At 45.7% G+C, this 26,883-nt stretch overlaps 1 protein-coding gene and 1 gene segment (V, D, J or C); both read left to right on the top strand.

Moving 5' to 3' along the window:
• LOC106557516 overlaps nt 1-26,883 on the top strand; it is a 180,912-nt gene that overhangs the window by 37,606 nt on the left and 116,423 nt on the right.
• On the top strand, nt 23,892-25,761 carry LOC119876513 (T-complex protein 1 subunit eta-like). The gene has a single exon (XM_038545964.1). The coding sequence runs from the start codon at nt 23,957-23,959 to the stop codon at nt 25,586-25,588; it is 1,632 nt and encodes a 543-aa protein (XP_038401892.1). The 5' UTR covers nt 23,892-23,956; the 3' UTR covers nt 25,589-25,761.

Here is a 26,883-nt window from a genome sequence, read left to right as displayed (position 1 = left end):
AGGTTGTCCTTCAAAATAGAAGATTAGACTTAGTCTTCTTACAACAAAGGGGGGTGGTTATGTGCTGCCTTAAACATAGGATGTTGCTTCTTCACTGGGACATAAATGGGAATGAGAACAGCAACAAGGTTGGTTCAAATCCTGGTTTAATCATTCCCCCTGGCTCACCCTGAGAGCAACCTAGACCCATGATTCAGTCCTTTCTTAGGTTCCTCTGAGAGGTGGAAATGTGGAGGCCAAGAAAATTAAGGCCATTCCACCTTAAGTTCAGTGTTAGCATAAGTACAGCCATCTCTGACCCCTGTGATTAACAGCTGAACTTTACCTTACTTCAGTTACAGGAAGAAACAGCTTAACGCCCTAGAAAGCCCCATATTAGAATGAGAACAGAGCTCACTACCCATGGCAGAAAGTCCCATATCAGAATGAGAACAGAGCTTAATGCCTTTGAAAGCCCCATATCAGAATGTAAACAGAACTTGAGAAATTCCTCCCCCCTCCTGGAGGTCCCCTAGACCAGCCCATAAAACTAAGCTGGAACCTATCTCAGGATCCAAATCCTTACTCCGCTGTGTCAGGTATACTTGAACCCAAGCTTGAGCTTGTTAATAAACCCTCGTGTACTTACATCGGTGTTGGCTCCTCGGTGGTTTCTCAGATTCACAATCTTGGGCACAACAATCCTTACCAAATTCCTTACTGAATCCTGAAAAGACTACTAGAGAAAGTTGTCCTTCAGAGTAGGACCTCACCACCTCACAAAGGAGAGCCTGTGCCATTTACCAAACAGAATGCTCTGTGTTCACACCTGATGAGTCTGCTGCTATGTCACATTACACCACACAGCTCACAAACAAATGCCCTTTATGACCCTATGCCAAGCCTAGAGAAATTAAATCAATAAAGATGGGAAAGTTGTCACTACAACTTTAAACATTTGATAGAATTCCCCTGGGTGGCCTGAGTCAGGGAAGCTGTGCCAGTGTTGGGGAGTGTGGGGTTTTTAAGCCTTATTGGTTCTGGGTCTGGATCCGGGTGGGTCCCTTGCCAAATTAGGCAAGAGAACACCGTGTCCTTAGGTGATTGGCTGGGGGTGGGGATAGTACAGAGGATGGGGAGTGGTCCCTGGCTGGAAAGTCCTGGATGGAAAGTTTCGGTTTCCCGTTTAGGCTTCGATTTACTGGAGATGATGTGGTGGTCATGGCTGCTTTGGTGAGAAGATCAGCCATTTTGACCCAATTTGAGATGTCCGCCATTTTAAGTGCCCCTGTCTCTCAGCCAGCCCAACGTTCTGACCTTTTGTTCTATATAATGGTGTGAGGGGTGTCGACTCCATTCTGGCTACTTCCTGCTGACAGTTGGGCATCGTTATAGGGGTAGTCATTATAGGGGTAGTTGTAGGTGGGTAGTCGGAGGTGGGCAGGTGAGAGTAGGGCTGTAGGAGGAGCAGATTTACTGAAACTCGCGTCTTCTCTCAAAGGCGTTCTTGTAGGCATCTAACAAGGCAAGAAGCAACAGAGATTAGTAACAAGATTAAGCACAGGGGTCCCGCTAGGGGGAGGAGCCAAGTTACCCAAGTGCAGGGGTATAGACCCCATAGGTGGGAATCCTGGCATCTCAACTGTATCCAGTCTCTGAGTTCATGAATTTTGGAGGTGATTATGTCCAACTGGTTAACATAATAGCAACATTCTTCATTTAAGTAGAGACAAGTCCCCCCTTTTTCTGCTGTTAAGAGATCTAAGGCTCATCTGTTTTGTAGGGCGATGGCTGCAAGGCTGGTAATCTGCATCTGCAGGGCAGTAAGGGAATCAGCGATCTGTTCCATGTCATCATTAAATGCCTAGGAAAGCTTGTAATAAAAGTTTATTGAAGTTCTGAGACCTGCCGCTCCAGTGGCAACACCTGTGGTCAGGCCTGCCCCAATAAGCGGTCGGAGTTTTTCCCTGGTAACATTGCTGGAGTCTGAAAGTATAGGATTGGAAATAGCGGCTACTTCCTGTGCCATGCATGCATTGGCTACAATCGACTGCCCCAGTTAAGTGGGTAAAAGGGTCAGGAGGAGGAGGGTGGCATGAAAGCCATATCTTAGTAGGCCCCAGAGGTTGGGCTGTCCACTCATCTTGAGAGGGAGCTTGTTTTAGTTTAGATAGGTGGACCCAGGAGGGGTATCCTAAAAGTTTTGCTGCAGTTGGAGTAGTAAGGATTACTATATGGGGGCGTGTCCACCTGGGTTGTAGAGTATTAGAGTGTAATTATTTTAGTAAAACACTATCTCTGGGGGACAGATCCTGTAACGTGTCAGGAGTTGGGACCCCTGGAACAGGAATGACAGAATTGACATGGGCTCGGAGAAGGGGCTCTCAAGAGAGTCAGGTAAGGTAGATAGGAGAGGAGGGGGGTGGCGATGAGGGAAGGTTATTAGTAAGTAGAAAGGGTCGCCCATACAGTAATTCAAAAGGGCTAAGTCCTGAGGGTCCCCTTGGGGTTGCCCTAAGCCTGGTTAGGGCAAGGTGGAGGAGGGAAGGCCATGACAAGCGTGTCTCAAGGATTAATTTAGTAAGCTGTTCCTTGAGAAGGTCATTGGCCTTCTCTACCTTACCTGAGGACTGGGGATGGTAGGGTACATGCAGTTTCCAGATGTTGAGACTTTCAGAGACCTGCTAGGTGATGCTGGATGTGAAAGCCAGCCCGTTATCTGACTGTAAGTTTTGAGGAAGAACAAATCTGGGAATAATGTGTTCAATAAGTATTTCAGCAACGTCAGGAGTCTCTCAAGCAGTGGGGAAAGCTTTGATCCAACCTGTAAATGTATACACTAAAGTTAAGACATATCGGAAGGCTTTATGATGGGGCATATGAGTGAAGTCAAGTTGCCAGTCCTTGCCCAGTTGGTGTCCCCTCAGTTGGTGGTTGGGCCCCAGTTGATGGATCCCTCCTTATGAGTTAACAGAGTAACATGTTTTACATGCATGATGGACAGTCTCGATAGCCCTACAGAGATGAGGATGATACAAAATGGGTGACAGGGAGTGATATAAAGCCTTAGGTCCTATGTGTAGAGACATGGATTTCAGTAAGTAGGGTATGGAGGAGTTTGTTTGGGAGGGCAATGTTTTCCTGGAGAAAGATCCATCCCTTATCTCCAGGTTTCCCCCCATTTGTTTGAGGATGTTAAGTTCCTCATGTGTATATGAAGGGGTGTGAGGTGTATTCAGGAACAGGGAGGGGCTGGGGAAGTTTCTTTAGCCATTTGTTTGGCCACAGTGTCAGCTTTGTTGTTCCCTCAAGAAACAAGGTCCTGGGATATCCGATGTCCTTGGCAATGTATAATGGCCACTTTGGTAGGGAAGTCGAGGTCCTGTCCAAAGAGGTGGGGGCTATCTCAAAAACCCTGAGGGAGGACCATCCACATAAGCTGCCCCGAGATGTGTGTGTCTGGGTCCTCCCAGGTAAAGGTGAAGAGAAAGTAGGAATCAGGGTGTAAGGGGACAGTGAAGAAGGCGTCCTTCAGGTCTAGGATGGAAAAATGAGTGGTGTTGGGTGGGACTTTGGAAAGAAGAGTATACGGGTTGGGCACTACCAGGTGAAGGGGTATAACGGCCTCATTGATGAGTCTTAGGTCCTGAACGAGGCGATATGCCCCAGTGGGCTTCCTTACGGGGAGGATAGGGGTATTACAGGGCGAGCTCATAGGTATAAGGAGCCCCTGTTGTTTGAGGCAGTCTATGATGGGCTTGAATCTTTGTCAGTGTGTCAGGAAAATGGTGAACTGAGGATGGGCTGGATACATAGATTGGTCTTTGAGTCTTATTTTTTATAGGTTGATGGTGTGATGCCACAACTGGCTTGGAGGTATCCCAGACCTGGGAATTGACAAACAGAAGGCGGGAAGGGGGTGTAGGGGATTCGGACGCCAGAAGGGGAAGAATTAGGTGGCTAGAGTGGTGGGAGAGGGGGAGAGCCATATAGTGGCCTTTAGTTTATGGAGAATGTCCCTTCCAAGAAGGCGAACTGGGCAAGAGGGAATGATAAGGAAAGACTGAGCAAAAGGGAACCCGTCCAAGCTACAAGTAAGGAGCGGGGTTCACCTAGGACTGGAGGAGGTGCCATCAATTCCCATCACCATCACTGGGGAGGGTTGATTAGGTCCTGAGTAGGAGGGCAGGACAGAATAGGCCCCCCCTGTCCAGCAAGAAGGATATGGACTTACTCACTACCTGGAACGTACTCCTGGGCTTGGCGTGTCTGAGTCTGGGCGCCATCAGTCGTCCTCCATACCCAGAGTTGGAAAGCCGGACTCACTGTTTCAGGGTCTCCTCCATGTGGAGGCGCCAAGGATGCCCCGAGTCTGGGAGAGTCGGACTTCCAGTGGCCCATCATCTTACATTGAGGGCATGGCCGGGTGGGCTCATTTGGATTAGGACAGTGACGGGCCCAGTGTCCCTCAGTCCCATATTTGAAACAGATTCCAGGAGGGGCATGACTATTTCCTTCTTTTTTCTGATCCCCAGAGTTTTCTGGCCTCAGGGCAGCAACCAAGGCTTGGGTTTGTAATTGGACTTTCTGCTAGAGTCTGGCTTGCGGTTTCTGTTTGGCAGCCTCCTCCCAGATGTTAAAAATTTTAAAGGCCATTTTCACCAGGTCTGGGATGGGAGTTTAAGGATCCTCCTCCACGTTTTTAAGTTTTTTCCGAAAGTCTGGCACTGACTGGGAAATAAAATGGGTCGCCAGCACAGTCGTCCCCGCTGGGGAAGCTGGGTCTAAATGAGTATACTGAGTTAAGGCTTCCGTAAGTCTATTTAAGAACATGGTGCAGTTCTCATCGGGGTTCTGAACAATTTCTCACAGTTTGTTATAATTGACCGCCTTGTTTGAGGACGCTCTTGTACCCACCGGGAGGCATTGCACCATGCGGTCATGGCGTGAGTGGCCCTCCTGGCCGGCCTGATAATCCCACCCGGGATCCGCCTTGGGACCACCTGGGTGCCCACGGGCATCATGGCGGCCATGAGATGGGCCTGGTTGGCGTGTTCCCACCGCGGCCTGAATGTGCTCTCTCTCTTCAGAAGTGAGAGTCGTGGTCTGCACCACATGGAGGTCATGCCATGTGAGGTCATGGGCCTGAGCTAAATACTGAAATTCTTTAGTATAGTTATCTGGGCTGGCAGTAAAAGAGCTCAGCCATTTTCCAATCAGAGAGAGATCTTGTAAAGAGAAAGGAATGTGAACGCGGACCACTCCCTCAACCCCCGCCACCTCCAGCAAGGGACAGACAAGGTCCCTCGGTGTTTGCTGAGACCCAGTATGGGTGATGACCGGAGGGGAAGTTGGAGGAGATGGGGGAGCCAGAGGGGAGGGAGTAGGAGGGACAAGGTTAGGTTTAGAGTAAGGGGGGGAGGGATGAGCCAATGGTCCCAAGTGGGTGAGAGGATGTGTGAGGTTTTCAAGTGTTTTGGAAAGGGAAGAAGGGGAGTAGGAGTTGAGGTCATTGGAATTGGTAGGAGGTATGTTAGGAGGTGCGGAATGGGCAAGCAGGACTTGGGTAGTTGAACAGTGAGAGCAGAGGGATGGACAAGATTGCAGATCGCAAAAAGCTTATACATAAGCAACTTCAAGCCATTTGCCTTGGCATCTGCAAAGGTCATCAAGATCCATAAGAATTTGGTAATCGAAAGTACCCTCAGAAGGCCATTGAGACTTATTGTCTAACTGGTATTGAGGCCAGGCTACAGTACAGTAATGGATAAGGCGTTGTTTCCTCAGGTCATGGAAATATCCCAAGACTTTAAAGTTAGCCAGCAGGGAGCCCAATGGGGTTTTGGGGTCGAATTTGGATTGGGCAGTTCCCATGATTCCTGCCGGGTAACCCAGAGACTGAAAACAGGTGTCCCCGTTTGCAGCTCAGGGTCATGGACAGAAACGGAGGTCACCGTGAAGATGAGGACATCTCCCGATCCCCAGGGACCGGCAGAGAGCCACCTGGGGGCTTGGTGGAGGTGCCCTGGTGCAGCTGTAGCTTCAGGCAGGACCACCCAGATGGGGGCACGGAATCAGGGAACTTACCCAACATTTCCAGGCTCTGGGTTCAGTTAAGGTACTGGTGGTGAGAGGAGAGAGACTCCCCACCACTGTGGGGCCTTGATCTCCTCCTGGGTTTCAGCTTAGGTCCTGGTGGGGAGAGGAGAGAGGCCCCCTCCTGGAGCAAGGCCTGAATCCCACAGTTCTCAAGAATCCCAAGTCACAGTCACAGTTCTCCTCCTGGGTTTCGGCACCAAATGTTAGTTTTTTTCCAAAATGAATGGTGGAGAAATAAAAAAACAAAACAAAACAGCAGAGCCAGGCAGTAGGTTCGAGAGGGCTTTTAATGGGGAGCACTCCTGGGCCAGGTTCCGTGACTCAGAGAGGTGGCCCGAGTCAGGGAAGTCGTGCAGGGGTTGGGGAGTGGGAGGGTTTTCAAGCCTTATTCGTGCTGGGTCTGGTACCAAGTGGGTCCCTTGCCAAATTAGGCAAGGGAACACCGTGTCCCTAGGTGATTGGCCAGGGGTGGGATAGTACAGACGATGGGGGGTGGCCCCTGGCTGGAAAGTCCTGGATGGAAAGTTTCGGTTTCCCATCTAAGCTTCAATTTACTGGAGATGATGTGGTGGTCATGGCTGCTTTGGCGGGAAGATCAGCCATTTTGATCCAATTTGAGATGTCCGCCATTTTAAGTGCCCCTGTCTCTCAGCCAGCCCAACACTGAGGAGACATCCAGAACCACTGAAAGGTCATGTTCTGTGCACAAAAGAAAACAATCAAGAGAACTACCCACACAGCTTAGTCCTGCATGGAGCATTGTGACCTGCCTGTACTCTGCCTCATGGGGGTGGGGGATCCTGGGAAGGCATTCCACCCTGGAAAAACATCACATGACCCAGAAACTTCACACTTTCTCATACAGAATCTCCGGATTCTCATCATAAGCTATGAACTATGCCAGGAGCTATAATGGAATGACCAAAAATCAGAAAAAGAAACAACACTTGCCATCAGGGAAATACAAATCAAAACCACAATGAGATACCACCTCACACCAGTCAGAATAGGGAAAATTAACAAAGTAGGAAACCAAAAATGTTGGAAAGGATGTGGAGAAATGAGAACCCTCCTGCACTGTTGGTGGGAATGTGAACTGAGGCAGACACTCTGGAAAACTGTGTGGAGGTTCCTCAAAGAGTTAAAAATAGATCTGCCCTATCACCCAGCAATTACACTGTTGGGGATTTACCCCAAAGATACACATGCAATGAAATGCCGAGACACCTGCACCCCAATGTTTCTAGCAGCAATGTCCACAATAGCCAAACTGTGGAAGGAGCCTCGGTGTCCATAGAAAGATGAGTGGATAAAGAAGATGTGGTCTATGTATACAGTGGAATATTACTCAGCCATTAGAAATGACAAATACCCACCATTTGCTTCAACGTGGATGGAACTGAAGGGAATTATGCTGAGTGAAATGAGTCAATTGGAGAAGCACAAACATTATATGTTCTCATTCATTTGGGGAATATAAATAATAGTGAAAGGGAATATAAGGGAAGGGAGAAGAAATGGGTAGGAAATATCAGAAAGGGAGACAGAACATGAAGACTCCTAACTCTGGGAAATGAACTAGGGGTGGTGGAAAGGGAGGAGAGTGAGGGGTGGGGGTGACTGGGTGGTGGGCACTGAGGGGGGCACTTGAAGGGATGAGCACTGGGTATTATTCTGTATGTTGGCAAATTGAACACCAGTAAAAAATAAATTTATTATTAAAAAAAAGAAAAAAAAGAAATGACACATACCCACCATTTGCTTCAACGTGGATGGAACGTGGTTATTATGCCAAGTGAAATAAGTCAATCAGAGAAGGACAAACATTATATGGTCTCATTCATTTGGGGAATATAAAAAATAGTGAAAGGGAGTAAAGGGGAAAGGAGAAAAATGAGTGGGAAATATCAGGGAGACAGAACATGAGAGACTCCCAACTGGGAAACAAACAAGGGGAGGTGGGCAGGGGGTGGGGGTGAGTGGGTGACAGCCACTGAGGTGGGAAATTAACGGGATGAGCAATGGGTGTTAATCTATATGTTGGAAAATTGAACAACAATGAAAAATAAATTTATAATAAAAAATAAAATAAAATAAACACTACACACACACACACACACACACACACACACAGAAGACGGGGATTCCTATGTGATGAAGACTTATCACCAAACAGTGTATTTGAAGTGCAGATGAGCCTTAAGAACATAGGAAGGGACCTTGACAGAGAGAGACCCTCCCAGTCACAGGGGAATTCTGCACTGGGATGGCACAGGAGGAGGGTGGTCATATGGTGTGGAGGCTTGCCATTGACCATCCATATTTCAAGGACTCGGTGGTGAATGGGTACCTCATCTCCTATGTACCTTTGCCTTTGGTATTCACCCCTAAAATAATGGAATTATAGGGCACAAAAATTGAGCAGGACCTGCAATGTAGACTAAAGTTGGACACTGGAAGGAAACTCAGAGGTAGAACAACAACATATATTTGGAGAAAATAGGATTGGGTTCAAACAATATATATAACACAACACAGGGAAGCCTGGGTGGCTCAGGGGTTGAGCATCTGCTGTTCTCTCAGGTCATGATCCCAAGGTCCTGGGATCAAGTCCTACATCAGACTCCCTGTCAGAAGCCTGCTTTTCCTTCTGCCTGTGTCTCTACCTCCCTGTCAATGGCTCTCATTAATAAATAAATAAAATCTCATTGTAGTTTTGATTTGTATTTCCCTGATGGCAAGTGATGCAGAGCATTTTCTCATGCATTTTCTCATATGCATTTCATTGCTCTGCATCACTTGCCATCAGGGAAATACAAATCAAAACTACAATGAGATTTTATTTATTTATTAATGAGAGCCATTGACAGGGAGGTAGAGACACAGGCAGAAGGAAAAGCAGGCTTCTGACAGGGAGTCTGATGTAGGACTTGATCCCAGGACCTTGGGATCATGACCTGAGAGAACAGCAGATGCTCAACCCCTGAGCCACCCAGGCTTCCCTGTGTTGTGTTATATATATTGTTTGAACCCAATCCTATTTTCTCCAAATATATGTTGTTGTTCTACCTCAAAACTACAATGAGATACCACCTCACACCAGTGAGAATGGGGAACATTAACAAGGCAGGAAACAACAAATGTTGGAGAGGATGCGGAGAAAAGGGAACCCTCTTACACTGTTGGTGGGACTGTGAACTGGTGCAGCCACTCTGGAAAACTGTGTGGAGGTTCCTCAAACAGTTAAAAATATACCTGCCCTACGACCCAGCAATTGCACTGTTGGGGATTTACCCCAAAGATACAAATGCAATGAAACGCCGGGACACCTGCACCCCGATGTTTCTAGCAGCAATGGCCACGATAGCCAAACTGTGGAAGGAGCCTCGGTGTCCAACGAAAGATGAATGGATAAAGAAGATGTGGTTTATGTATACAATGGAATATTACTCAGCTATTAGAAATGACAAATACCCACCATTTGCTTCAACGTGGATGGAACTGGAGGGTATTATGCTGAGTGAAGTAAGTCAGTCGGAGAAGGACAAACATTATATGTTCTCATTCATTTGGGGAATATAAATAATAGTGAAAGGGAATATAAGGGAAGGGAGAAGAAATGTGTGGGAAATATCAGAAAGGGAGACAGAACGTAAAGACTGCTAACTCTGGGAAACGAACTAGGGGTGGTAGAAGGGGAGGAGGGCGGGGGGTGGGAGTGAATGGGTGACGGGCACTGGGTATTATTCTGTATGTTAGTAAATTGAACACCAATAAAAAAAATAAATAAACAGCAAAAGTTATATACACATATGTATGTGTACATACCCAAAAAAATAAATAAATAAATAAATAAATAAATAAATAAATAAATAAATAAAATCTAAAAGCAATAAATAAAATAAAACAACACACACTATAAGCATTCAGGAAAACACTGGGGAAAAACCTAGTTATAGGCTAAAAGGGGTTTTCTGTGGATGCTGGGAGAAGTTAATGTCTTCAAATTATTGGGAGTTTTTGTATTATAAATACTTTATGGGAACACCTGGGTGGCTCAGTGATTGAGCATCTGCCTTCGGCTCTGGATGTGGTCCTGGAGTTCCAGGATTGAGTCCCACATCAGGCTCCTGCATGGAGACTGCTTCACCTCCCTCTGCCTATGTCTCTGCCTCTCACTGTGTATTCATGAATAAATAAATAAAATCTTTAAAAATATATCATTTATCTGTATTGCATTAGGAAAACTATATAATTATAGATTTCAATTTGGAATAAAACTTGTTATTCATTTGTATATTTTATTTTTATTGATAGTACACTTCATTCTAGAATAATAGTTCACTGAAAAATTTTTTAGATACAGACAGACTGGCATAGTCATGTTCTGAAGAATGGCATCTGTAATTTACCATAATAGCTAAGGTCACTGCTCAGGTCCCTGAAATGCAGGCAAGAGGGAAGGGAGGGAAGAACAGACATGCATAGTGGTCCTTCAGGATCCTAGAGGCAACCCTGGCACTTCTACCATCCTTTATGATTGAGTTCACGGGGTGCAACAATCAGGATCATGGCCCAGGTCTCCCACATTCAGAAACATGCTGTCCAGGGTGGAGGTGCTTGCACTAGGTGGTATCAAACCCCAGTCATACTACCCTACAGCCCACAGCCATGCTAGTGCGGGATGTGCAGTGTGGGTGTGAATAGTGCTTCATTGCCATGAACCCACTTTGGGACTGGATCAGGGGAGAATACTCAGAGGGTGAGAAAAACCTCAGTGCCCATGGGCACAGGTTTGAAGGAACATCATGCATTTTCCCTAAAAGAACCAGTAGCAACCTCCCTGAATTCTGCAGCCAGGGTCCTCAGCTCAAGGCCAGGCTACTGACTCGGGTCTTCCTGACAGAGTCTCGGGCTCAGGTTGGGTGCTTACAGGCTTACAAACATGTGGAGAGGCCACCAACATGTACTTTTCAAGATTTATTTCAGAGCAGCTGGTCGGAGACCAATCGCAGACCTGGTATGAGAGTCCCATGAAGTGCGTAGGACCCCATGTCTCCTGCAGACCCCTGGAAATATGGTTGTTGGCTCAGCCACAAGCTGTCTATAATTTCAGTCATGTTCCTTTGGATTGTTAATTGTTCAAGGGTCTGGAGGCTGATTTATGGATTTCCTGTATCAACTATCTGCTCTTTAACTGTGACTGTCTTAATTTTTTTTACATTGATAGCAACACCAAAGAGGAGTGCAGCAATGAAGGCATAGATTCGAGCAAAGATGACTCTCAGATATACCACTGCCTCACGACTTTGCCTGACTGCCCGCCTTCTTCTTGGAGGGGGTCCACTGTCTATACTCCCTCCTTTACCTCGCAATTTGCAGAATGGGGGATCCCAGCCTATGTGGCAATGACAGTTCCTGTTGTTGTTGCAAATGCCCCTGCGATTGCATTTCTCAGGGATACAGTCATAATTCATGTCACTTATAGTACCATTGCAGACAGAATTTGCACAGTATTTTTCAGGAGCACAGGGGGTACCAGGTCTCACATGACCAACATCATTTGTTCCTGTGCCACGATGGGAATCCACTCCAAAACACCAGACCCCTGATATCTTAGACTGATGGAATCCCACATGTTCTTGCAACTGAGGGAGATGAGTGACATTACTACACTGCAGTCTTCCACACTTGACATCTTGGTCCTGACAAGGAATAAAACGTCTGGCTGCATACTCTCTTTTACAGTGTCCAAATCGGTGGCCTTTTTTATTAATTTGGTAGCAGGCATCTGGAGCCTCCACAGTGGATGCTCCAAAGATTTCTTTGCAGTGCACAGTGCGGTCAGTACAGTTTCCATGATAGCAGTAGCCCCCTTCACTGCATGCGGTTCCATCTTGCATATAGAAATCATCAGGGCACTGATTGGATCCCCCCTTGCAATACTCTGGAAGGTCACAGATGTTTTGGATTGGTCTGCAGAGTGTCCCAGCAGCAGAGAAGGAGCAGTTTGTGCAGCATAGTCCCTTATCACAGAGAAATGTACTTTCAAGTCTGCAGTCATTACTGCAGCAGGGGTTGCTGCTGCACTCCTTAAGGGAACCACAGTCACACTCTTCTCTACCCTCCACTATAGAGTTTCCACAACGTATGTGTGTCAGACTTGCATTAAAGAATACCACCTCTTCATTGAATAGGCAGTGCTTGTTAACACTCAGGAGGTTTTGTAAGTGCATGAAAGAACAGTTACTAAAGGAATCAGTCAACACAGGGTATCTGTACATGATACAGGTGGACCTCCTCTGGCAACCACAATCAGCATTATCATAATATAGACCCAAGTTTCTCGCAGCATACTGGGACATTATCACTGCGAGCAATACATAATGTCTGCCTAGGAGACCAATCATATGTAGGCATCGAGCAGAACATATACCACCAAATGTAGGTTCATTTTGATAATCTTGTGGCCCGTCTCTAACCAAAACAAAGGATGAACTAGGGTTTATGATCCTGAACAAGTTGTTCGCATGATATCTGTAGTATTCGCCAGCTGGCAATCTATAATCATTCATGTTGACTGGATCTCTCACATGAAATATCAGGACTGCAGTAAGATGGTACCTTATACCAAGACCTTTATATATTGAGTCTATTAAACTAACCATACTGATCAGAAACTTTGCACAGGCTGTAACATTATTATATAGACGATACATAGAATTGGAACTTTGAGCAAATCCTTTCAGCATGGCTCTGTGGGAGGAAAAGACCCTACTACCAATTCGGGGAATGGCACTGGTATTTGCTTGAGAGAACAAAGGGTCCCTGTCCTCCTTCAGTCCCAGTTTATAGGTAGGGCCTGTTGCATTGGTGTCTGCCACTATCTGAGAAACAATGTGTTCAAATCTTTGGGAGTTGTTGAGGGGTTTGATCTCATAGGCAAGGTCATCCAATTTCATAATACCTTCCAGTCCCCCATAGCACGTGTCCAGGGTGACCATGGAAAGAGGAACCTCCTCCAGGTAGCCGAGGTAGTAACAGTCAGGAGGGATGAAGGGGTAGTCCATCTGCAAGGCACCTTGGTCATCCTGAGTCATCACCAGCAGATGCCTGGACCAGAAGAGTTTCTTGCGCCGCATGTGGATAACGTGCCTCTTGCCCCCAAAACGCAGGCTGTAGGACAGCCAGCCTGGCATCTGGATGCCTTTGCCGTGGTGCAACTCCTTCCTGGGAATGACCGTCTCAGAGGAGACGTAGCGCCATGAGGGACGGCCTTGAGAACCCTGGGCAGGAGCCAGCCTTACCCAGAGCACAAGCAGCAAGAGGAGCCCTCTCATGGTGCCCCGGCCCTGTGCCAGCCTCACCCCCTGCTCAGGGACATCTGGCAGTGAGGTAGATAAAAGGAGGACCCTCAGCACAGTCAGGTCTAGAGGATCTGACAGAACAGAGGACTGCCTCAGGCTGCCAGGTCCCTACACCTGGCAACCAGCTATGGGGAGTAGGTCACAGATACTGGGTGTGGCAGAGGGTGGGTCTGCACATCAGTTCAGCTGGAGTGGATGTGCAGAGGTGGGGAGGGGGATGAACCCAGAGGAAGCCCCTTTCCCACACGTTCAGTCTTTCCTCCAGATCCTTGAATATGTGCCATACGGTTATACAGCAATTACTTTCTCTACCAGTTCCATCTACCATGGCTACCCTGGGTCACGTTCTGTGCAAGGCCACTATCTCTCCCTGTGGAGACCACTGCTAGCTCCTTCGTTGGCTTGTTGAGGGAGATGTGACAAATTTTACCATGTGGCTTTGAACAGCACGGCTTTGTAACTCTATTTGTCTTATTCTGCTTTGCCACCAATCTGCCAGTCATTTGATCCTTTGGTATTTTCTTGGAAGCCTCCTTTGAGCTCACTGAATAAAACATTACCCAGTGTTCTTGGAGAGGACAGGTGAGGTCCCAGGTTGTATTTTACTGTTTATCATGCCAGGTTGTGAGAACAGAATATACTTCTGACCACATTGGTGACCCTGGGGTTGTTTTCTGTCCTCTTCTACTGTGGTTCTTTCCTGGCCTTGAGCAGCATGGGTGGCTGCCCTGAGCAGAAGACCCAGGGATGGGGGTGTACTGAGGCAAGGATGGTAGCCAGCACCTGGAAGCCTGCGTGTGGAAAAGAAATGTTTCCAAGCGCTCCAATCCCTTGTATGATTAGCTTCCAAAAACCCTTTAATATCCTTTGCGTTAGGAAAAACCTCACAAGTGTGCTCCTCCAGCCCACGTGAGTGGCCTCCTGAACCAAGCTCCCTTACTTTCCAGTCAAAACTCATCTCTTGAATATCGGCCTTGTCAACAATGGGCACCTGAAGTTGGGTGTTGGGAACAATGAAGCAGAGAATGGATTGGCAGTTGCCAGGGACTGGTGGGAGGAGCAATGGGGACTTGCATCTCTAGGATTATGGTTTTCCGTTATGCAACATGACTTGGTTCCAGAGGTTTGCTCCAGAACCCTGCACATTTAAACCACAATAGTGTGCCTACAGGTACAATTTTGTTAAGAGGGTAGATCTCATGTTGTGGAGAAATTACCACAATACAAAGTGAAAAACGGGAAATCTGTTCCTCTCATGACAGTGTGCTAAGCTCCATGGACATGCTGTCTAACGAAAATGTGAAAAAAATCTTAATGAAGTGCTGGATAGTTTGCATACTAGCCCATTATCAGATGCGGCCCATTATCAGATGCGGCATCTGCAAATATGTTCTCCCATTCCATCGTTTGCCTTTACCTTTTGTTGCCTATTCCTTCAATGTGCAGAAGTTCTTGTTTTGTTTTGTCTTGATAAAGTTCAGAATGTTTATTTTTGTTTTTGGCTTCCTCTCCTCTGGAGACACTTCTAGAGAGAATTTGTATGGGTCCTATGAAGGACTTGGCTGCCTGTGTTCTCCCCCAGGACACTTGTGGTTCCCTGGCCCACATTTATCTTTCATCCATTTTGACTTTATCTCTGTGTATGGTGGAGACAGTGGTCCAGTTCCATCCTTCTTCAAGCAGCTCTCCAGTTGTAGCAACACCGTGTGCTGTAGACACTGTCTTTTTTCCATAAGATATTCTTGTCCGCTTTGTCAAAGTTTAGGTGACCATAGAGTGGGGGGTCCTATTTGTTCTATGTTCCATTCCATTGATCTATGTGTCTGTTTTTGTGCCAGGACCATGTCATCTTGATGATCACAGCTTTGTAATATACCTTGACATCAGAATCTTGATGCCTCCAGCTTTGCTGTTCCTTTTCAGGATTGCTTTGTCTATTTAGGTTTTGTGTGTTCCCATACAAACTGTAGGATGGTTCATTACAGTTCCAACATTTGCTGGTGGTATTCTGGTAGGGACTGTATTGAATGTGGACACCACTTTCAGTATTATAGACATTTATGTGTGTATGTATGTAAATGTGTGTGTATGTTTGTATGCATGTATCTCTATATCTTTTATTGTCATTATAACTACTGGTTTTATTTTTTAAAATATATATTATTTTTTTAATTGGAATTCGATTTGCCAGCATATAGTAAAACACCCAGTGCTGATTTTGTCAAGTACCCCCTCAGTGCCCGTCTATACCTTAAAAGAGTTCGGTTATCCTTTGAGAGAGAGGGAGAAGAGTGATGAGCAGGAATGAGGGAGTGATCAAGGGAGAGGGAGAAGCAGACTCCTAATTAACAGGGAGCCCGACCCAGTGCTGGAGGACAGGATGAGTATGTCTTGACCTGAGTAAAATGCAAAATTGAAACAACACTGACACCCTGGTGACCAAGGTAATATAGAAATTTTAATAGTCATTTTTTTTCTACCTGTGTGTATTCCATATCTCTTTTTTTTTGTCATCTTCAATTTCTTTCATCGGTGGATCTGGAGGAAAGACAACATGTGGGAAAGGGGTTGCCTCTGCTACAACCCCTTCCCCACCTCTCGCACATCCACTCCAGCTGAACTGATGTGCAGACCCACCCTCTGCCACACCCAGTATCTGTGACCTACTCCCCATAGCTGGTTGCCAGGTGTAGGGACCTGGCAGCCTGAGGCAGTCCTCTGTTCTGTCAGATCCTCTAGACCTGACTGTGCTGAGGGTCCTCCTTTTATCTACCTCACTGCCAGATGTCCCTGAGCAGGGGGTGAGGCTGGCACAGGGCCGGGGCACCATGAGAGGGCTCCTCTTGCTGCTTGTGCTCTGGGTAAGGCTGGCTCCTGCCCAGGGTTCTCAAGGCCGTCCCTCATGGCGCTACGTCTCCTCTGAGACGGTCATTCCCAGGAAGGAGTTGCACCACGGCAAAGGCATCCAGATGCCAGGCTGGCTGTCCTACAGCCTGCGTTTTGGGGGCAAGAGGCACGTTATCCACATGCGGCGCAAGAAACTCTTCTGGTCCAGGCATCTGCTGGTGATGACTCAGGATGACCAAGGTGCCTTGCAGATGGACTACCCCTTCATCCCTCCTGACTGTTACTACCTCGGCTACCTGGAGGAGGTTCCTCTTTCCATGGTCACCCTGGACACGTGCTATGGGGGACTGGAAGGTATTATGAAATTGGATGACCTTGCCTATGAGATCAAACCCCTCAACAACTCCCAAAGATTTGAACACATTGTTTCTCAGATAGTGGCAGACACCAATGCAACAGGCCCTACCTATAAACTGGGACTGAAGGAGGACAGGGACCCCTTGTTCTCTCAAGCAAATACCAGTGCCATTCCCCGGTTCTCAAGTAAGATGTATGCATCTCATCACGGACAGGTGAAAGCACTTTCCTTAAGTTCCAACTCAATGTATAGAGTGTTCAACAACGTGTCTAAATGTGCCCAATTCCTGATAAGGATTTTTAGTTTAATTGACACATTCTATCAAGCACTTGATATGAATTACTATATTGGATCCATGATTATTTACACTCAGGGGGAGCCAGCTGCCATGAACAGTTTTCATCCAATTCAAAGTCCATTAGCTAGATATTACCGTTCTAAACTTTACCCAATTTTTCTTCCACATTCAACCTTAATTGTAACTAAAGAAGGGTCACTGGATAATAATACAGAACCTATAATTTATGGTTTATGCAAAACGCAAAACCTCCTCGTGCTTGAGTATCTAGACAAACATTATTTAATATTGTCTATCATAGCAGCACAGAAGGTGGGTAGAAGTTTGGGGTTGTATTATGACAACAGGTATTGTGTCTGTCAGAGAAGGACTACATGCATTATGAACAGATACATGGGTCTGACTGATGCTTTCAGTAACTGTTCTTTTAAACATGTCCTAAACATTCTGGGTACTATTAAAGCTGAGTGCATGTACAGCACCAACACTGTGTACTTAAATAAAAGCCTGACTCATGATCGCTGTGGAAACTACAGAGTGGACCCACTTGAACAGTGTGACTGTGGCTCCTTCAAACAGTGTTACAGCAATCCCTGCTGCCAGAGTGATTGTACCTTCACTACTGGAAGCATATGTAATACAGGCACATGCTGCACAAACTGCACCTATTCCCCTGCTGGGACACTCTGCAGACCAATCCAAAATATCTGTGATCTTCCTGAGTACTGCCAAGGAGAGTCCTCGACATGCCCTGATGATTTCTATATGCAAGATGGAACCCCATGCACTGAAGTGGGCTACTGTTATCATGGAAACTGTACTGACCGCTCTGTGCACTGCAAAGAAATCTTTGGTAAAAATGCTGTGAATGGTGCAGATGTCTGCTATACCATAAATAGAAGAGGCAATAGATTTGGACACTGCCGAAGGCTAGCTGGGAAAAAAACCAGTATCTCTTGTGAGGTCGAAAATATTCAGTGTGGAAGACTGCAGTGTAGCAATGTCACTCATCTCCCACGGTTGCAAGAACATGTGGGATTCCATCAGTCTAAGATATCAGGGGTCTGGTGTTTTGGATTGGATTCCCATCGTGGCACAGGAACAAATGATGTTGGTCATGTGAGACCTGGTACCCTGTGTGCCCCTGGAAAGTTCTGTCAAAATACCTACTGCAATGGCAGTATAGCTCAGCTAAATTATGACTGCATCCCAGAGAAATGCAATCGCAGGGGGATATGCAACAACAGGAGGAATTGTCATTGCCACATAGGCTGGGATCCTCCTCGGTGCATTGATCGAGGTGCTGGTGGGAGCACAGACAGTGGACCCCCTCCAAGAAGAATGCGGGCAGTCAGGCAAAGTCATGAGTCAGTGATATATCTGAGAGTGGTCTTTGCTCGCATCTATGCCTTGATAGCTGCATTCCTCTTTGGCGTTGCCACCAATGTTAGAACCATCAAGATAGTCACAGTAAAAGAGGAAATAGTTGATGAAGCCAATCTGAAATACAACTTGAGAAAGTGAAGCAACAAGCCAATCCATAAGTCAGCCTCCAGACCCCTGAACAACAATTGGCAATCCACAGGAACATGAGTGAATCTATGGCAAGTTGGTGGCCAAACCGAAATCCACATTCCCAGTGTTCTTCAGGAGACACAGGGTCCCATGCATATCATGGGGTTCCATGTCTGCGACTGGTCTCCAACCAGCCGTCCTGAAATAAATCTTGAAAAGTACACGTTGGTGGCCTCTCCACATGTTTATAAGCCTGTAAGCGCCCAACCTGAGCCCAAGACTCTGTCAGGAAGACCTGAATCAGTAGTCTGGCCTTGAGCTGAGGTCCCTGGTTGCAGAATTCAGGGAGGTTGCTACTGGTTCTTTTAGGCAAATTCATTATGTTCCTTCAAACCTGTGCCCTTGGGCACTGAGGTTTTTCTCACCCTCCAGGTAATCTCTCCTGCTCCAGTCCAAAAGTGGGTTCATGGCAATGGAGGGCTATCAGCACCCACACTCTGTGTTCCACACTGGGGTAGCTGTGGGCTGTATGGGAGGGTGACTGGGATTTGATACCACCTAATGCAACCACTGCCACCCTGGACAGCATGTTTCTGAATGCAGGGGACCTGGGCCATGATCCTGATGATTGCATCCCATGAACTCAATCATAAAGGATGGTAGAAGTGCTGAATGTTGCCTCTATCATTCTTTGGGACCCCTATGCATGTTTGTTCTTCCCTCCCTTCCCTCTCCCCTGCATTTCAGGGAGTTGAGCAGTGACCATAGCTGAATAGGTGCAGTGGAAATTCAACTTGTATTTCTGAGCTCCTGCATGGGCATCAGACATGAAATCACACCCACTTTAACCCCCCATAACTCTTGATAAGGACTTGCCTGTAACTCCTTCTCTGGTTGTCCCAGGCAGCTTTTTACAATCTCCAACCAGGGTGGAGCCCATGAAAGGCTACAGACCGCAGTCCCTTCCACCTCTTGTGTAATTGGCTACTTGCTACCCTGTACATTTTCTCCTGTTCCCTGGGGACCCAGAATGGGAGTCACCCCTTCCTAGGTCATCATAAACCCTCATTTCTGGGCTCTGAACCTATTAAAACTTATGAGTCTGCTTCAGTTGAGGGGTGAACTGAAACCCGACGTTCAGTCAGGATAGCCTTCCAGTCACACAATCTCAAATTGGGAGCTCCGAGGCCAAGGAAGCCACCTATCACCTCCGTGTGGGCAGTAAATCCTCCTCCTTCAGCAGGTCATTGTCTATGTGTTCTTAATTCAGGACATCAGGGTTTTTTCTTTTAATTTATTTTTTATTGGTGTTCAATTTACTAACATACAGAATAACACCCAGTGCCCGTCACCCATTCACTCCCATCAGGGTTTTTGTACAATTCCTTGTATCATTAATAACTTTCCATTCTGTCTGAAATTTTTACTGAAATGTTTGTTGAGTCCTTTGTTAAATTTACTTGGAATTTTATTCTTTTTTTCAGAGTATAATTCCATTTAATTGTAAAGGCATTACTGCTGAGGAGAACAAAGGCAAAAATACAGGCTAACAGTCAATCTCCTTACAACCTGCAGCCTCTGATGAATCGCTGAGACATGCAAAGTGTGATGCTCCTCCAGGAACTCATAGCTCTCCTAAATTTGATGTTTTATTAGAGACTCAAGGAACTTTATTCTTTTAGTTGGTATATTAAGTGGAATATTTTCTTAACTTCCATCATAGAGTGTCCATTGTTGTTGGTAATGCATCTTAAATACACATTCTATGTGAAATATTCCAGTCTTAGAAGCCCACATATTGGGTGGTTTCATTTATACACTATCACAGAAGTAAAAAAGCATATTATGGTGAATGAATTAGAGCAAGAGCATTGATAGGAGAAGCATAGGTGATTTTTCATGTTGCTGACAAAATCCTATATGGCATTTTGATTGGGATCCAGGATGTTATGGATTTGTCAGGAGCCATGAAACTCTTCAACTTTGAATGAACTTCAAGGCACACAATTTTTTAAAATGCTCTGTAAGTCATGCATCTCACGATGGAGTACAGGCTGAATAACCACATCTAACAGAGTTAGAAATTTCAAAAACCAACCTAAGGGAAGGCACGTCTATGTGACTTTGGAGATGAGTGGAATTGGCAGGAGTTAAGGGGAAAGGAAGGCATCTGGCTGCTAATCATGCAGTTCCCCCCCCCACAGCCCCAGACCATTCTGGGTGTGCACAGGGTCTGCACAGTGGTGGAAAGGATGGCATATGAGGGAAACCAGAGTCCTTGTTGTTGCCGTGGGACTTCCACAGAACAAGGAAGGAAGGGCAGAGTTATATGAGGTGCTGAGTTAGGTTCAGAGGCACCAATATGTTCTCAAATTTCCTTTAGGATGGGTATGGAAGACTAGATTCACTAATACTCATCAATATATGTGTATATACAGTGAGGCGTACACACATTTATTTCCTTGGGATGTCAGACACATGGTCACAGACTCCAGTAACAATGAGCACCCTAAGCACCAATCATGGCTGCTAACACCACTCCACAATGAAAGAAAACAGAATTTCTTACAGAAATGTCCAGTGCCTGTGTTGGGAAAGGGAACATGCAAGACGCACCTTAGATATGTTGTACTTGTACAATGTGAGGTGTCTCTCAAAGCAACAAAATCACAGAGAATAGAGGAAAAAAACAAAATTAGAAACTTCAATGGAATCAAGAACTTATCCCAAAGTTCCTGCAAAGTTCTTTTTTTAAGATTTTATTTATTTATTCATGACAGACAGAGAGAGAGAGAGAGGCAGAGACATAGACAGAGGGAGAAGCAAGCTCCATGCAGGGATCCTGATGTGGGACTCAATCCTGGGACTCTAGGATCATGCCCTGGGCCAAAGGCAGGCGCTAAACTGCTGACCCACCCAGGGATCCTTCCTACAAAGTTCTTAAAAGTAGGAAATGTTTGAACAGAATCAACACAGTATAACAGTTTTAAGACAAAGAATAAAATAAAAACCCACATATGCATATTGATATTAATGCAGAATTGAAGAAATGGCACACATATGGGAGAAAGAATTGCTTTCCTTTGGAGAATTACAAATAGCATGTAGATGTCCCCCTCTTCAAAGAGCAGAAGCTTAAGCCTCAGCACTGAGTGTAGAATGCACTTAGAAACATGGGAGAACTGCTGTTCTTTGAGTTTGCCCACTAGTTTTTAGATATGGAACCCAGAACACCAGCCATGAAGAAAAATCAAAATCTAAGCATGCATCCAAATTTTGAATGCCTATTCTGGGAATATCACTGTGAAGGAACTCTTAAGGAAGCCATAGTCTAGAAAAATACACTTCCAGATAGCATCTTTGGTACAGATATGCAATTGGAATATACATGGACACTTCTAAATGACACAAAGAAGACAAGTCGCTCAATTAAAGAATAGGCCAAAGATAGAACATCACCAAGGAAGAACTGGAGATGACCAAAAAGAATGTAGAAAGCTGTTGAAAACTTATGTCACTAGGGAAATGTGAGTGAAAACAAAAATGTGCACTTATTTAAATGATAAAATCCAAATTACTGAGGACACTGAATGTTCAGGAGGATGAGGGAAATGAGGGCTCTTACTCATGGATTGAGATGTAACAGGCAAGACTACTGCAGGGCCTTTGAACTCTTTACTCTTTTATTGAACATAGACCTTCAGTGTAGTCCAGCTGTGAGGGAGTTACCACCATCATCTATAATATAGGTTCACAAAAAATCATCTGTGGGAATGCTGATACCTCCACTTTTCATTTGAGCTTCTCTTAGGCTCATTCCTTCATCTTGTTGAGAGGGTGACTACTTATCAAGCATCTTCCAGATGATTAGAGTGCTCATGTTCATTTTGCTCATTTTCATCCATCACTTCACTACATTGTGCAAGGAGCAGATCCACTAATGATCCCTGTCACCTCCTCAGCTCACCATCACAGCTGCCACCTCTCCAGGGCTTCTGAAACTCCCAAGATGTGAGTTCTCACATTTAGTGTCCCACACAGTAATATGCAGGTGTGTCCTCAGGCCTCTGACTGCTCAGCAGCATGTAGGCTGTGCTTTGGACATGTCTGCCATCAGGAAGACTCTGCTGTGGAACTTCTGTGAATATCTTGTGGCACCATCTTTGGGACCAATCCATCCCATACACCCAAACCTTATTCCTGAAGCTTGTCATAACCAGTGCATATAAGCATCCATGTAGGTGTATCCAGATGCCTTCCAGGAGACCTTCACAGATGAAACTGGTTTCCTCACCTCAGCCCCAGACTGCACCAGCTGGACCTCAGATTGCCCACATCTGGAGAAGAACAGGAGGGGATGAAGTAATCCTGGACAGACCCTTGTCCCCTCCTCAACCTGGGAAATGGGCCAGGTCTCTTACCTGTGGCCAGTGCCAGCAGGAAGAGGATTCCCCAGCTGCAGTCCATGGTGAGGGATGTGATGTCAGGGCTTCTGGAAGGATGGTGTGCATGTGTTGGTTATGCTCTCAGGACACTGCTATTTACACAGCTATCCTAGAATATCTCAGATCATATGCATACCCTTGAGGTATAATGTTTTATAATGAAAGCTGAGCCATCCACAGATGATGCAGATTTTTGTCACATGACTGTGCTTAGTAGCAGTGTGAGGAACCAAGTCCTACTCCTGGTTTGAGATCATGGATCACCAGCCAAGGAACCTTTTAGGAAATTCAGGAAATATCAGAGTCAATGTGAACCAGAGTGAGTGAACATCATGAAATGCAGTGAGGCTCTGGGCAGAACAAATCCACAGGACTCAAGCAAGTCATCTCATCTGGTGTCTTCTGCACATGGGCATACATTTACACCAACATCTTCTTGGGGCTCATACCTTGGCACTGAGAATGAGTCACCACATCTGTTTTCCTGGAGGGATACAGTGCGTAAGGCAAATGGTGGACTTTCTCATCCTCCACGGTCAGCAAACTCATTTCCTTGGGGCACAAACACAAATTCACAATGATGTGAGCTGGAAGCTGCTGCTGATGTCCAGGAACAGAGAAGTGAGTTCATACATTTATACTATGACACTAAATTCATTTCTTATTAATAGTTACTCTGAACTTGAATGGGGAAAATTATTCCTTCAAAGGACGCAGGGTAAAAAAACAAAACAAAACAAAACAAAAGATGCAGGGTATAGAGGGGAAGAGAGAAGAAATGGGTAGGAAATATCAGAAAGGGAGACAGAACATGGAGGACTCCTAACTCTGGGAAATGAATGAGGGGTGGTGGAAGGGGAGGAGGGCAGGGGGGTGGGGGTGACTGGTTGGCAGGCACTAGGGGGGGCACTTGATGGGATGAGCACTGGGTGTTATTCTGTATGTTGGCAAATTGAACACCAATAAAAAATAAATTTATTGGTGGGGTTGCCAGGCCGCCCGGACGCGGAGACTGGAGGAGTAGCGGGCCACCGAATAAGCCTCCAAAATGATGCCCACACCAGTTATCCTGTTAAAAGAGGGGACCGATAGCTCCCAGGGCATCCCCCAGCTTGTAAGTAACATCAGTGCCTGCCAAGTGATTGCGGAGGCTGTAAGAACCACCCTAGGCCCTCGTGGCATGGACAAGCTGATTGTAGATGGCCGAGGCAAAGCAACAATTTCTAATGATGGGGCCACAATTCTGAAACTCCTTGATGTTGTCCATCCAGCAGCAAAGACTCTAGTGGACATTGCTAAATCCCAAGACGCTGAGGTCGGTGATGGTACCACCTCAGTGACCCTGCTGGCTGCAGAGTTTCTGAAGCAGGTGAAACCCTATGTGGAAGAAGGTTTGCACCCACAGATCATCATCCGAGCTTTCCGCACTGCCACCCAGTTGGCAGTTAACAAGATCAAAGAGATCGCTGTGACCGTGAAGAAGGAAGATAAAGTGGAACAGAGGAAGCTGCTGGAGAAGTGTGCCATGACCGCCCTGAGCTCTAAGCTGATTTCCCAGCAGAAAGCCTTCTTCGCTAAGATGGTGGTGGATGCAGTGATAATGCTCGATGAGTTGTTGCAGCTTAAAATGATTGGAATCAAGAAGGTGCAAGGTGGTGCTCTAGAGGAGTCCCAGCTGGTAGCTGGCGTTGCATTCAAGAAGACTTTCTCTTATGCTGGGTTTGAAATGCAACCCAAAAAGTACAACAATCCAATGATTGCCCTTTTAAATGTTGAGCTTGAGCTGAAAGCTGAGAAAGATAATGCTGAAATCAGAGTCCACACGGTGGAGGATTATCAGGCAATTGTTGATGCTGAGTGGAACATTCTCTATGACAAGTTAGAGAGGATCCATCATTCTGGAGCCAAAGTCGTCTTGTCCAAACTCCCCATTGGGGATGTGGCCACCCAGTACTTTGCCGACAGGGACATGTTCTGTGCTGGCCGGGTGCTGGAGGAGGATCTGAAGAGGACAATGATGGCCTGCGGAGGCTCCATCCAAACCAGTGTGAATGCTCTGTCAGCTGATGTGCTAGGCCGCTGCCAGGTCTTTGAAGAGACGCAGATTGGAGGCGAGAGGTACAATTTCTTCACTGGCTGCCCCAAGGCCAAGACCTGCACTATCATCCTTCGTGGTGGTGCTGAGCAGTTTATGGAGGAGACAGAGCGGTCTCTGCATGACGCCATCATGATCGTCAGGAGGGCCATCAAGAATGATTCAGTGGTAGCTGGTGGCGGGGCCATTGAGATGGAGCTTTCCAAGTATCTGCGGGATTACTCAAGGACCATTCCAGGAAAACAGCAGCTGTTGATCGGGGCATATGCCAAGGCCTTGGAAATTATCCCACGTCAGCTGTGTGACAATGCTGGCTTTGATGCCACAAACATCCTCAACAAGCTGCGGGCTCGGCATGCCCAGGGGGGCATGTGGTATGGAGTGGACGTCAACAATGAGGACATTGCTGACAACTTTGAGGCGTTTGTGTGGGAGCCAGCCATGGTGCGCATCAATGCCCTGACTGCAGCCTCTGAGGCCGCCTGCCTTATCGTGTCAGTGGATGAGACCATCAAAAACCCTCGCTCAACAGTAGACGCTCCCCCAGCTGCGGGCCGGGGACGGGGCCGGGGCCGCCCACACTGAGAGGCACCTTGTCCCTCACAAGAGTGGCTGGCAGGCTGGCTGCAGGGTATGCGTACTCTGTCTTGGTTAATGGGTATTATGAGGAAGGGGTAGTAATTGGCCTGCTCAGCTCTCACTGGAGGTTATTTAAATAAACTTAAGGACTTAAATAAACTTAATAGACTTAAAAAAAATAAAATAAATAAATTTATTATTTAAAAAAAGACGCAGGGTAATTGATTGAATAACAAAAAGCAAGACCCATCTATATACTGTCTAAAAGAGACTCATTTTAGATGTAAGGACACCTACAGCCTGAAAATGAGGGGTTGGAAAACAATTTACCATACAAATCGTGCTCAAAAGAAAATTAGGGTAGCAATCCTCATATCAGGTAAATTAGAGTTTATCCCAAAAACTGTAGTAAGAGAAGAAGAGGGACACTATATCATACTTAAAGGGTCTATCCAACAAGAGGACCTAACAATTATGAATATTTATGCTCCTAATGTGGGAGCTGCCAAATATATCAATCAATTAATAACCAAAGTAAAGAGATACTTAGATCATAATACACTAATAGTCGGAGACTTCAACACGGCACTTTCTGTAAATGACAAATAATCTAAGCACAACATCACCTAAGAAATAAGTGTATTGAATGATACACTGGACCAGATGGATTACACAGATATTTACAGAACTTTACATCCGAATGCAACTGAATACACATTCTTCTCAAGTGCACATGGAACATTCTCCAGAATAGATGCACAATTCAATCCTCACTTATACCAAAAGTTTAGGTACAATCACCTGCCTATTTTCATACATTTTTTTAAACCTGAACTCAATCACAAGAAGAAATTTGGAAGAACCTTGTACTTGGAAGTTAAAGAGCATCCTACTAAAGGATGAATGGCTGAACAGGAAAGTAGAGAAGAATTATAAAAGATTCATGGAAACTAATGGAAATGAAAGTAAAATTGTTCAAAACCTTTGGGATACAGCAAATGTGGTCCTAAAGGGGAAATATATCACAATACATATGTCACTCAAAAAAAGAGAAGAAGAAAATCAAATACACAAGTTAAACTTGAAAATAAAGGAACTGGGAAAAGAACAGCAAACAAAGCCTTATTGTAGCAAAAGATGAGAGATAATAAAGATTAGAGCAGAACTCAAAGGAATAGAGATCAGAAGAATTGTAGAAAGATCAATAACACCAGGATCTGGTTCTTTGAAACAATTAATTAAATAGATAAATCCATAGCCAGTCTAATTTAAAAAAAAAGACTCAAATTAATAAAATCATA

The sequence above is a fragment of the Canis lupus genome, chromosome 8, assembly GCF_011100685.1.
Source record: "Canis lupus familiaris isolate Mischka breed German Shepherd chromosome 8, alternate assembly UU_Cfam_GSD_1.0, whole genome shotgun sequence".
In the NCBI taxonomy this organism is placed as follows: domain Eukaryota; kingdom Metazoa; phylum Chordata; class Mammalia; order Carnivora; family Canidae; genus Canis; species Canis lupus.
This window is presented reverse-complemented; position numbering and strand designations above follow the sequence as displayed.

Coding starts and splice junctions, on each gene's coding strand:
- LOC119876513 (XM_038545964.1), top strand. CDS start 23,957: ATGATGCCCACACCAGTTATCCTGTTAAAAGAGGGGACCGATAGCTCC.